We start from the raw sequence: 13,624 nt of genomic DNA, 5'->3' as shown, positions 1-13,624 counted from the left end.
TCTAAGTCTAAAGCCATGGTTGTCAACTAGAAAAGGTTGGTTAGCTGCCTCAGGGTTGGTGGTCATTCTTTACCTCAAGTAAAGGAGCATGATCTCTTGTTGTCCACAATGCAAAGAGTCAGCCAAGGCAGTTTGTGATGTCTCATCAGTAAATCCCTCTGGAACCTTTCCAAGAATGTGCCACAAAAGTAACGTCCCAAAGTAGACCCAAAAGTAAAAGGAGTGGCTTTAACACTCAAAATGAAACTCTTGTGATGCCAACATGCTTTACTGATAACATCTCACTTATGATTTGCTTTTGTCCTTTAAAAAAAACTAAACACTCAATACTTACAAAATTTGCAATGACAAAAAGAAAAATACCTGTGATTATCTTGTGTATTTATATCTCAGTATTTGCATAACAGGGATTACTCCCATGAGAAACACTGCTCACATCATTTTGGCCTCTGCTTGATGTGATTAATGACACGGTCTCACTGTACAAGTTAAAGGGCAAATTCTACAAAAGGTGAACCTGTGGAGTTAAAACATGTTTAATCAGTAATATGTTTTAATATAAGGTCAAATTAGACCTGTCTGGTGGCTCACTCACAAAAACACCTTATTTAGTCTTTAACAAAGAGAGCAGTAAGGTAGAGTGGGTTTAACATTCCTTGCTGCTTCCTATATAGAGCACACTCAACATGTGTGATTATAGCTGTTCTGTAAGCGAACCTTAGACCTTTTTTGTTGTTGTCTGTCTCCAATTTACAGCTGGGTTCCTAAACAAAAGAGCCTGAAGATAAATAAAGCAAATGGTTACTTATTAGAAATACAGGTTGTCTTTTTTAATAATACAACTTATTAAAACATAACAGCAGCAATTCCAACAGGTTTGTATACACTGACTTTATTTATGCTCGATGTTTTACACAAGATGGCCTACCTTCAGCAACAAAGCGGTTACCAAGCCCTCCTTAAGTTGATCAGCGTTTTGAAACTATTAGAAATGTAAGACTTCCCGTTTCCTTCGGGTAAAAATCCGGCTGAGAGAGACTCATTTATCTTAGCTGTTGGCAGCTAAACTCGCTGAGAAACCCCATTTATCTTGCTTATTTGCAAAGGTAGGAGGAGGCTAAGAGGGTAACGGGAATCTTTAAAGCTCACTACAATCAGCATTCTGAAACTGCAGCAAATAGTAGCATCTTGGAGCCACCGAGTCTCCATAAAATCCATTAGATACCATCTACATGCTTGTCATTTGTTTTGAGTGGCATCCCAACAAAAATCCTTTTTGTCCTACTATCACAAGCATAAACATGTGGAGTCTGGTGAGATAAGACCAAGGCTGAGCTTTTCAGCACCACTCCAGATGGGTCTGGCATGAAATCAAAAGATGAACAAGTGGAAGAGAGCCCGATGCCCATTAAGTATGACAGAGGATCTGTGATGCCGTGGGTCTGTTTTTTTTCTTTTTTACCAAAGGCTCTCTGAACCATGTTAGAGTACATAACATCTTAAAGTCTTTAAAATACCAGGATATTTTAAATAAAACTTTGGAAGAACTCTGCCAGCCGACTGATAATGCAAACCTCTACCAGGGGTACCACTAAGTGTAGGGGCACTCAAATTTTCCAAACTTTAGCAAGTACTTATTGGAAAAACAGCATCATGTATTTAAGCAAAAGTATGTACTCAAAATTGTTCGCTGGAAATTCTCTCCTGGGATGACTTCACACCATCCAGAAACTCTCAAAAGAATGACAAAACACATTATAGTAATTGTTCAGTCTTCCTTTCTGTGAATCTCATCAGCCACAATCCTGACTTAGACTGCTGTCCTCATAACTGCAGTGCAAAAGTTCAGCAGCAACCTCCTGCGGTCCCACGTCCACGCCTTGTTCCTCCACATCTACTGATGCAAGTCCATCACTGGTCCAAACATGTTTTTAGGCATGAAGCTCTGCTCAGCTATCATGGAACGATGCATGTTGCCTTTCGAAGGGTCAGGTAGCCTGTAACAACATCGGTGGGGAGGAGACGGATGTAGGAAAACTCCTCAGATGATGTGAAGCGCAGCTTGGTCTGTGGATCTGTGTAATTTGCCTGAGGAAACGCATGAGACAGCGTTCTGATTCTGCTTTTAACATGAACTGAATAAAGCTATGCAGTCCTTGTTTGAAGGATTACTTACGGGTAGGCCAGAGATGTCTGAGTATTTCTTTGCTGGTTTTAAAGAGGGAGGAGCATCAATGTTGTAGTCTGAAACCATAGATTTAGAAATTACATTACTTATTTGATCTGTCAGTATACTAAGGTCATCAGACTGCTTTACTTAGAATGACTTTCTATTGCATTATAGCACGTAAACAGAACAACTATCTTACAGTTGGGATCACTGAGCTTCCAGGGTAAAGTTCGCTCCAAGGCCAGAATTTGTTTAAGATTCTTCCAGGTCCGGTTCTTTTTTCCAGCTGCTGCTCCACCAATCCCTGAATGCTGTCGGAATGAAGGTAGAAAACAGAAGAGATGCAGAGAAACTGAGCCAGAAGCAGAATGAGGGGATAAATGTGAATTCAGGTGGCTGTAGCTACTCACCATAAACATGTTGTCTTTGAAAGGAGGGGGCTTTGCAGCAGACTCCATGGTGGTTGGCGTGCTGTCCACTGATCCCACCATCTTCATCTCAGCCACAGTTTCAACTGCTGTTATCTGAAGACATGCAGCATTCAGACAGGCACCAAACATGTCTAAGTTTCCCCTACATGTTAACTATTAGATGTAGATGCTAGTTATTAGATTATCAGTTATTACAGCCTTAATCTACTTAATAATTACAGGTGAACTGATTGGAGATCTTATCAATATCAGTTACTTCAGGAACTATAAACAAATACAAACATTTTCTTTAATTTCTACATGAATTGAAAATTGAACAATTACATTTTTATTGAAAAATTATGTACTTATTTCTCAAAGGATTCAAGAACTTGTTGCCACTGCATCACTGAAAAGCCACAATTACAGTAAATGGGACAGACCCAACAAAAAAGAAAAACAGCATATCTGTTTTCAAGGTTTATTATGTTTTTATTCTTATTCTGCAGACCGCAGCTTCATCCTGTGCAATTCTGCTTTCTGAAAGGGCAAAGTATCCTCATCTCCAGCCAGTTTCAGCTTCAAATCATGTTGCATTCATTTGTTTTGCCTTACCACTACTAAATGTACATTTTCATAAGCAGTTATTTGATTCTCTTTACATATTAGAAAAATTTAACATGTAATGTTCTACCAGCACCTAATCTGGTATACTTACTAGGCTCTCTAACCTTTACAGTTTTCTTTTTTTGTTGGAAAATAGAAACAGATTGTCATTAAAAGGAAGTAAACATATAAGACAGCACTGCTGAAGTGTATAATGCTGGAACATATATTTAGTATTGGAATCTGTGCTTTGGTGTTTCGGGTAACTTGTGATAGATGAAGGTAAAACTTCTGAAGAGATGCACCAATCAACCAGCCAGAGATCATACTCATAATTTTTCCACTATCAGCTCTGAACAGTTTAAAAGCTTAACCTCTACCATATCCCATCTATAACATCTATAACAACACATCAACCAACAGCAGAAATACATCTGACTGTAAAACTAGATAAAGGTTACGGACATGTGCTAATATGCATAAATGGGGATAATCTTGTAATAACAATTTTGTCTTTGGAAAATACTGATAAAGTGGTTCAATGGTCACTAAGATGAATTTAAATGGAAAATCAAGGACACACACTGCAGAAAAGATGGAGGGGTAGTGGAGGTGAGTCTCATTATGCCCTCTAAAATCAGCTCCAATGAAAAGAGCTCTTAAAATAGACCTGAAACAGGACTTCTGTCTTTTATCATACTGGATTCTGACGAAAGGAAATATTTCATGAAAACCTCAGGAAATGTTGTCCTTTTGTGAGAAAATATCTTAAAGGTTATACCTACATACTGAGACAGTAACTGAAAGGAATTAACTCAGGTCATTTAACATAAAAGTGCCTAAAGGTAACTTCTGTGAGCCTTTTCATTGTTTTTAAGTAACGTGATGAGCTCCATCTCCGTGTGTGAGTCAATATGGTTGTACTTGTGCCTGTGTGGATGGTGTGGCTGTCAGCGGGGGTTTCTTCTTTTTGCTCCCGCTGAGGTTGCTGTTTCCTGCGGCCTGCTGAGCGCCTGCAACCGCCGGACTGCCTGGACGCTTCTTCCCTCGGAGAGCCGCCGCGCTGGCGGCTGCCGGATACGGCTTCACCGTTATTGGGATCTGGGATGCCATTTCAACTAAAACCGTAGCAATTTAATCAAAATATGCCAGTGCGAATCCACTTTTCTCTTTCCGAACTTAGCCATAGCTCACTCATTAGCTCATTAGCCCATCTTCATGGTAAACAGTCTCTAGTCCGGATGTGGAATGGAAAAACTTCCGGGTAAACGCGTCTTAAAATATCTTAAAATTGTATACACATCTTTAGAGAAATTATTGTTTTGTGAGTTTTTATGACTGACGTTTTAAGAATCAAAACCTTTTTATTGGACTCATAAGTTAATTTGAGGCATTTTAAAGATTCTGTTGGGAATTCTTTAAATAATTAAAGAGCACAACAATAAAAGCACAACTTGGTAATTACGTATGAATTACAACTACAACATTTCACAACATATACAGATGTGATTCCACTTAAGGGAAATAATGCTTTTTCTATCTCTTGGGAATTTGGTTTGATGGCGTCACAAGAAGCACAAAAAAGAAGAGCAACTTTCCGACCCAAGCCAGTATGGATACTGCCATTGAAGGCAAAGCTGAAGCAAATGCTAACTATGACTATATCAATCTTCAGAACCTTAACCAGAACAAATATGTTTATCTGTTTATTGTTTTCTATGCAAAATTCACCCAAAAAGAAATTTACTCCATTTCTATTTGTGTCGAGTTAAATAGGGAAGTGTTTTCCCTGTACAGTTGTCCTGTGTGCATTCTGAAATCATACTACTTTAGCTCACCCCAAACAATCTCTCTCTTGAAATTATTAGTAAAGGGATTTTTTTTTTTTTTTGTTTTTAGTCTGTCGTAGTTCCCTTAAAAAATAACAATCAATGTTTTTTCTTGTCGCCAAATTTCCATAAATTCCATACAGGATCCTACTATACATTTCAAACGTTTTGTTGCTGCCAAGTAAATACATTTGAAGATTTGTAACACGATTAAAAACATGCAACTAAAGAAGGAAAAAGCAAGAAAGATACAAATAAACTCTAAAGAACTCTAAGCAGCAGACTTATGCCTTATGTGAATTTACCAAAGGCATGTGCCGTGTCACATGGTAACTTGTTTTGGGGAACGGGGATTTTATCTTGACTAAAAAATGTATTTACAACAAAATAGCAAAACATACAGAAAGCTGATCGTGACATGTTTTATAGGTTACAAACTACATCGAATATGACTGCTTGGTTTTAGAAAATAGTCTCACTGGTAGCTTTAAAGTTTGACTACATCAAATTGGGCATGGTTACTGAACTGACTGGTTTAGCTTTTAAACAATCTGTACCCTGAAACATTTGTTCAGATTGTTTTACATCCCTGAGTTGATTATACGTTTTTGGTCAATCTTAACAATCAAAATATTTGATTCTCCTCCGAGAAAGGAGATGGCTGAACATTTGCGAATAATCTGCAAATGTATGTTGTAAAATGGAAGTTTTTACTCTCTTTCCTCCCTGTCCACCACCGGGTCCGTTTCTCTCCAGTTCCAAGACCCAACCAGTAAAACCAGCAAAGTATTTACCTTGTGAAATAATGAGAAATGGTTAAGTATAAAATCAAGATTTAATGCCAAAATGATCAGTGTACAGAGTATACAATTAAACAGATACAGAGTGACATTCACCTTCGGTACCGGGCCCCCCTCAGCCCATCTTAGGGATGAACCGAGAGGAGCAAAGAATGGAGCGTGAGTTCTGCTTTTATCTATGCCTGTTCTTAACCTTCCTAAAGGATGTCATCCTGTTGTATCAGTTTATCCTTGACTATTTGTTGCGTCTTATGTGATATCAACATTTATGTTGTGTAAGCTGTAGCAGTGAGCGGTGCGGCAGATAAGCAACAAAGGCCCTATTTACTTAGGGCAGCAAAGAGATGATTAGAAAAGGCCACAGACTCATACATCCATAATATGTAATAGCAAGTTTGTCATTCACCCAAGAACAAAAACATATTTTTTATGATGAGCGAACATTTTCCTGCTTTTACTCAAATAAAAATGTTCAGTTCAGTTCAGATGCAGCAAAAATGAAAACAGGCTGAGAAGTGGACAAAATGTTGTCCAAGGATCGATGCTGCCACCAAGTGTTTGTGGGGAGCATAGCATTTAGCAAAATTAAAACTTTTGCACATAAGTAATAACTATGAAACTGTTTTACTTGGTGAAAAGATAATAAAGCTACAAATATTTAAAAATGCTTTACTGTCACCAAAGAGCTTTTGGTAAGAATGCTTTCTTGTCAACTCTTTTTGTTTACCTTCATCAAGGCAAAACCTTTTTTTATTGTTTTATTGATATGCAAAGCAATCTTGTTTCACTCTTCAATACAATGAAATACCTTAAAAAATAAAAAATAAATAAACAAAAACATCTAAACAATTAGTATTAAATATAAGACCCAAGGACAGAAACATAAACTACAACATATCTATAGTTAGGGTGTTATTTATATAGCATAAATAAAGCTATCCAAAAGAGGACTGAATGCTCATCTGAATCAAATAGAGTTTTGGAATATAAATATTATTTGAAAAATGCTTCTCATTGCAGTGTTACTCTTAAAAACAGAAGGGCTTTGCAGAAAACATTTATCATAACCAAGAGGAGAGCCTCAGGTGAAAATGTTTGCTGTACTCTTCATCCACTAAACTGCAAACAAAGATCTGCGATGGAATAAGCTGCAACCTGGTCATTTTATAGATTTCAGTGGTGCGAATAGGACAAATTATGAAGAAAACTCTACATACAGACATCAGGGCCTGTATTCACAAAGATTCTCAGAGTTCTCTCAGAGAGCTCCAAACGGAGCTTAAAAATTCCTGCCAAGGACTCCTAGCTTAAGAGTCTGAGAGCGACCCTGTGCAGGGACACTTGAGCCCTTTGCTAGGTGCTGTCTTCTAAGAGCTGTGACTGGTTGTTAAAAGAAACAGCAAAGAACAGCGCTTCTAGTAATCAATGGAGAGAATTAAACCGATGATAGAAATTAGACTAGATTCAGTGTAAATCATGATGGTGACTTGGGGAAATAAAATTGTCACACAGCATCAAAATGTTTGAACGTAGCTTATTTACATGCTCATTATTAGTTAATTTGCATATTATTATTTCTACTTGCCATGCTGGTCATTTTCATAATACACCTATTTCATATTAAATAATTATATATTAATATTTAAACTCAGCATTTTATTGTATAATGAGGTTTAGTTTGGTAAAATGACCACAATAAAACAGAGAGAAAAAGGTAGAGAAAACTGAACTGAACAGAGGAGCAGAGTCTGTTGGTGGAGGAGAAGAGAGGAGTATTGAAAAGTAGATTTGGTCCTGGGATCGGGGTGCGAACAAACAGGCATTCCCAAACAGATCAATGCGTCGTTCCCTCTGCTTTCAGCACCAGCCTGGAATGTGAGCAGCTCTGGTTCCTGCTGCAATCAGAAGCTGGAGAGGAGATAGCAGAACACCAGAGAACTTTTCCACAGACCTGGACGTTGTAGATGACCATTTAGGCTTTGGCTGTTGACAACATCATGTACAATACAGCAAATACTTATTAACCACATTTACATCTTCCTTCTATGTATATAGTGCTTAGATTATTGTACTGCACCTTGTCTGTTTGTATTTACATATATATATATATATATGTTTTTTCCAAATTTTCCCATATGTATTTTTTTAAAGCATTTTACAGTCTGTAAATATTTCAATAATTCTTTACTATATTGTTTGTAATTTTGTTCACGTTTTATTTATGGTTATTATTTCTAGAATTGTGCCGCTCAAGGTGGCAGCAGGCTGGAGTAGCTCTGTTACTTTTTTTTCTGATTTATTCTTTTTTGGGAACTATTCCTCTTGTGGTGGATACAGTTGATTTTTTTTTTTTTTTTTTTTTTGGACAACTGTCCTCTCCGGTGTCAGATGCTATTCAGCTTGGAGGATTTTTCCTAATACTTTCTATTTTTGGACAATTGTTATGATGCACTGCCATGGCAACGGGGTTGTTTCTTACAACCGGGAGCAGCTGATTAATATCTCAAAAGCGCAAATAATACTTTAACTACAACCCCAGATCCCTGATGAGTTGAAAAGGAGACGCCGTGGATGCATAGCAGGAGCTAAAAGAAGAGAAGGAGGAAGTTCAAACCATCTCTTCCGTCGATTATGATGGGCAATGTGAGATCGTTGGGAAACAAGTTGGATGAACTCCAAGCCCTACAAAGGACCCAGCCAGAGTACTGGGCTTGCAGTATTACCGTTTTACTGAGACATGGCTGCAGGATCATATCCCCGACTCCAGCGTCTCTCTGCCGGACTTTTTAACCATACGAGCAGACAGAGATTTAAAGAGGAGCGGCAAATGTAAAGGAGGTGGACTGGCAGTACTTGTGAACAACAGATGGTGTAATCCAGGACATGTAACTGTGAAGTGTCATCTCTGCAGTCCAGATATTGAACTGTTGGCAGTAAGTTTTCGTCCATATTATTTACCCAGAGAGTTCACCAGTGTTATTTTGGCAACAGTTTACGTTCCACCTTCCGCTGTTGCCGACACTGCATGTGATGCCGTCAGCTCAGTTGTTGCTAAGCTACAGACACAAAACCCCAATGCTTTTGTGGCAATTTCTGGTGATTTTAACCATGCTTCACTCTCTGCTACACTTCCAACGTTTCAACAGTTTATCAGCTGCTCTACCAGAGAAAACAAAACATTGGATTTGTTTCATGCAAATGTCAAGAACTCATACATCTCTACAGCAAGACCTCCTCTAGGCAAATCAGATCACAAACTTGTTTTTCTCTGCTCGAAATATAAGCCCCTTGTTCAGAGGCAACCTGTAATAAAGAGGACTGTGAGAAAATGGTCACAGGAAGCTGAAGAAGCTCTGCAAGGTTGCTTTGAGGCTACAGACTGGGATGCACTGTGCCAGCCACATGGAGAGGACATCAATGCCATGACTGAGTGTGTAACCGATTATATAAACTTCTGTGTGGATAACATCATCCCCACCAGAACCTTGGATCACCAGTGACCTGAAGGACCTGCTTAACAAGAAAAAAAGAGCCTTCAGAGAGGGAGACAGAGAATTATTGAGGAGTTTACAGAAGCAACTTAAAGTCAAGATAAGAGACAGCAAGGAGGTGTACAAGAAGAAGCTGGAGAGCAAGCTCCAGCTAAACAATATCAGGGATGTGTGGACAGGGATGAAGAAGATCACGGGCTTCAGGCAGAGGGATGATCGGACCGATGAAGGTCTGGACAGAGCCAATTAACTGAACACATTCTTCAATAGGTTCAGTTCAGAAACAAGCTTCACATCCTCCTCTCCTGCTCACAGCCAAACAGACATTCCACCCTCCTTTGACCCACAGGACCCACAGCTGTCCAGTAACACCTCAAATTTTTTATCTTCCACCTCAGCCCTAGACCCTTCTGCTTCTACATGTTTGCCTTCAACCATATCAGAAGATGCTGATGCTTCCTTTGCTTCCCCCTTCCACCTGTGTGTCTCAAGAAGTCAAGTGAAGATGCAACTGGAGAGACTGAATCGGAATAAGGCTGCAGGTCCAGATCATGTCAGCCCTAGAGTTCTGAAGGCCTGTGCAGAGCAGCTCTGTGGGATTCTGCAGCACCTCTTCAACCTTAGCCTGGCCCAGAAGAAGGTTCCGGTGTTGTGGAAGACCTCCTGTCTTGTTCCAGAACCAAAGAAAACTCACCTATCAGTCCTCAATGACTATAGACCTGTTGCCCTGACATCCCACATCATGAAGGTCCTAGAGAGAATCCTGTTGGCCCACCTGAGTAAGCAAACAGTAAACCATCAGGACCCCCTTCAGTTTGCTTATTGCTGTGGAGTTGGAGTTGAAGATACCATCATACACCTGCTTCAACAAACCCACTGTCATCTGAACAAAGCCAGCAGCACTGTGAGGATCATGTTCTTTGATTTCTCCAGTGCATTTAATACAATCCAACCTGATTTGCTTTGTCAGAAACTCCAGAAGACTCAGGTGGAGGCCTCAACAATCTCCTGGATGAAAGACTACCTGACAAACAGACAACAGTTTGTGAGACTGAAGGGTTATGAGTCTAACCAGGTAGTCAGGAGCACAGGAGCACCACAGGGGACTGTATTCTCACCATTCCTTTTCACTCTGTACACCTTAGACTTCCAGTACAAGACAGACTCCTGTCATCTGCAGAAATACTCGGATGATTCTGCAGTCGTGTTGTGGATCAGAGATGGACAAGAAACTGAGTACAGGAAGGTGGTGGACCGCTTTGTGGCATGGTGTGGAAACAATCATCTCATTTTGAATGTGACTAAAACAAAGGAGATGATTGTAGATTTTAAGAGAAACAGGAATAAGTCAAAAACTATTTCCATCATGGGAGAAGAGGTGGAGGTGGTGGAGGAGTATAAATACCTCAGTGTTCACCTGGACAACAGACTAGAGTGGAGATGCAACTCTGAAGCCATCTACAAGAAGGGACAGAGCAGACTGTACTTCTTGAGGAAGCTTAGGTCCTTTGGCGTTTGCAGCAAGATGCTGCATATCTTCTATAAATCTGTTGTGGAGAGTGTGATCTCTTCTGCCATCATCTGCTGGGGAAGCAGCATCAGAGCCAGGGACTTAAAAAAGCACAAAAGCTGATAAAGAAGGCTCGCTCCGTTTTGGGGACACCTCTGGAACCTCTGGATATCATTGTGGAAAGACAGATTCTTCTTAAAATGAAGAACATTAGGAGAACCCTGAGAATCCTCCTCATGAGACTGTCCTACAACAACAGAGTGTCTTCAGTCAGAGGCTTCTTCAGATGTGCTGTAAGACGGAACGCTACAGGAGATCCTTCCTGCCCACAGCCATCAGCATCTACAACAGCTCTTTGAAGAAACCTGCATAATGAGCTACAACAACATTTAATTTCCCTTTGGGATTAATAAAGTATTTTTGAATTGAATTGAATTGAATTGAATTATTATTGTTTCTATTATTTATTTTTCCTTCCTAATATTACCTTACTAGAGGTGCATCTTTAATCTGTCCTGCCACTTAAACTATTTATTTTCCCCCTATGGGGATGATAAGGTTAATCTTATCTCTATATTAATAATTGTATGATTGTCATAGAAGTTTATTTTCTCATGTATTCAACTGTTTTGGTGATGGATCTCTGCGTGATCAAGCCAGTAGCGTTTTATTAATTCACTGTTGCTCATCATTCCAAGAATATCTCTACGTTCTGTCATTCTGCCATCTGGAATGGCATCCTGTCCAGGATCTGTTGGATGATAGACCAGCCCACCTGTGTCACTGAACAGAATTAAATGGTTGTTTTACATACATTTTTTAATGGTCAGGATTATTTGATTAAATGTTTGAAATCTTTCCTGTCTAGTATTTTGTTGCTTTTCTGGATGAAACTGAAAAAGCTGTTCCGTAATATTTTCGACTGTTGTGCAATAGTAGATTTGGTTTTGGTATGAATGACTATTAATAAATGCAAAAGACAATTATTAACTATGTTAGTGATTTTATTCAAACTTACCAAGTCAGGGTATCACCTGGTTATCAGGAATTAATGGCCAAACAGCTCTCAGTCAGTCAATTATTGCTTAATTATATTATAATAAATAATTATAGAATAATAGATAAAAGAGTGGTTTTCTTCTAATTAAAATATTTTTGTCAAGAAGCTATTTAACTAGGCTAGTAACATTCAACTAAACTACTAAGTAAAAATGAAAGGAGCAAGGAAAACTAATAAACTACAACAAAAAAATTTAAAAGGGGACAAATAAGAATAAACTGAGACCATAACCCAAAAATGATGCAATGATATCACAGTTCAGAGTAAATATGTTTTAAATCTTATTTTATGTGATTGATCTGCACAAAATAGTCCAAGTTGGTGAAGTGAAATGAGAAAAATGTATATAAAAAAAAGAAGAAAAAAAGAAAAAAAATTTAATTGTTAGATGCAAATGTATACAGGTCCTTCTCAAAATATTAGCATATTGTGATAAAGTTCATTATTTTCCATAATGTCATGATGAAAATTTAACATTCATATATTTTATATTCATTGCACACTAACTGAAATATTTCAGGTCTTTTATTGTCTTAATACGGATGATTTTGGCATACAGCTCATGAAAACCCAAAATTCCTATCTCACAAAATTAGCATATCATTAAAAGGGTCTCTAAACGAGCTATGAACCTAATCATCTGAATCAACGAGTTAACTCTAAACACCTGCAAAAGATTCCTGAGGCCTTTAAAACTCCCAGCCTGGTTCATCACTCAAAACCCCAATCATAGGTAAGACTGCCGACCTGACTGCTGTCCAGAAGACCACTATTGACACCCTCAAGCAAGAGGGTAATACACAGAAAGAAATTTCTGAACGAATAGGCTGTTCCCAGAGTGCTGTATCAAGGCACCTCAGTGGGAAGTTTGTGGGAAGGAAAAGGTGTGGCAGAAAACGCTGCACAACAAGAAGAGGTGACCGGACCCTGAGGAAGATTGTGGAGAAGGGCCGATTCCAGACCTTGGGGGACCTGCGGAAGCAGTGGACTGAGTCTGGAGTAGAAACATCCAGAGCCACTGTGCACAGGCGTGTGCAGGAAATGGGCTACAGGTGCCGCATTCCCCAGGTCAAGCCACTTTTGAACCAGAAACAGCGGCAGAAGCACCTGACCTGGGCTACAGAGAAGCAGCACTGGACTGTTGCTCAGTGGTCCAAAATACTTTTTTCGGATGAAAGCAAATTCTGCATGTCATTCGGAAATCAAGGTGCCAGAGTCTGGAGGAAGACTGGGGAGAAGGAAATGCCAAAATGCCAGAAGTCCAGTGTCAAGTACCCACAGTCAGTGATGGTCTGGGGTGCTGTGTCAGCTGCTGGTGTTGGTCCACTGTGTTTTATCAAGGGCAGGGTCATGCTTCATGCTTCCATCTTCTGAAAAGCTTTATGGAGATGAAGATTTCATTTTCAGCATGACCTGGCACCTGCTCACAGTGCCAAAACCACTGGTAAATGGTTTACTGACCATGGTATCACTGTGCTCAATTGGCCTGCCAACTCTCCTGACCTGAACCCCATAGAGAATCTGTGGGATATTGTGAAGAGAACGTTGAGAGACTCAAGACCCAACACTCTGGATGAGCTAAAGGCCGCTATCGAAGCATCCTGGGCCTCCATAAGACCTCAGCAGTGCCACAGGCTGATTGCCTCCATGCCACGCCGCATTGAAGCAGTCATTTCTGCAAAAGGATTTCCGACCAAGTATCGAGTGCATAACTGTACATGATTATTTGAAGGTTGACGTTTTTTGTA

The 13,624-nt window shown here is 39.4% G+C and overlaps 1 protein-coding gene across 2 annotated transcripts; it reads right to left on the bottom strand.

The window, feature by feature from the left end:
• Positions 1-876: 876 nt before the first annotated feature.
• Positions 877-4,421, bottom strand: ino80c (INO80 complex subunit C). Of its 2 annotated transcripts, none has more exons than XM_047357281.1 (5): positions 4,111-4,421; positions 2,581-2,694; positions 2,370-2,481; positions 2,177-2,244; positions 877-2,088 (listed from the first exon to the last, which is right to left on the bottom strand). In XM_047357281.1, exons 1-5 carry the CDS (start codon positions 4,297-4,299, stop codon positions 1,957-1,959), a joined length of 615 nt encoding a protein of 204 aa, XP_047213237.1. In that variant the 5' UTR covers positions 4,300-4,421; the 3' UTR covers positions 877-1,956. The 2 variants fall into 2 exon arrangements, with proteins under 2 accessions (XP_047213237.1, XP_047213244.1); XM_047357288.1 differs by having other exon boundaries at positions 4,117-4,421.
• Positions 4,422-13,624: the final 9,203 nt, after the last annotated feature.

The sequence above is a fragment of the Girardinichthys multiradiatus genome, chromosome 3 (assembly GCF_021462225.1).
Source record: "Girardinichthys multiradiatus isolate DD_20200921_A chromosome 3, DD_fGirMul_XY1, whole genome shotgun sequence".
Taxonomy (NCBI): domain Eukaryota; kingdom Metazoa; phylum Chordata; class Actinopteri; order Cyprinodontiformes; family Goodeidae; genus Girardinichthys; species Girardinichthys multiradiatus.
This window is presented reverse-complemented; position numbering and strand designations above follow the sequence as displayed.

What these genes read in the sequence shown, in the direction of transcription:
- ino80c (XM_047357281.1), bottom strand. Translation starts at nt 4,299, where the DNA reads ATGGCATCCCAGATCCCAATAACGGTGAAGCCGTATCCGGCAGCCGCC. An exon ending in CACCATCCACACAGGCACAA is followed by an intron (nt 2,695 to 4,110) that starts GTACAACCATAT and finishes GCATGTCTTCAG; the next exon opens with ATAACAGCAGTTGAAACTGT. An exon ending in GAAGCTCAGTGATCCCAACT is followed by an intron (nt 2,245 to 2,369) that starts GTAAGATAGTTG and finishes CTATGGTTTCAG; the next exon opens with ACTACAACATTGATGCTCCT.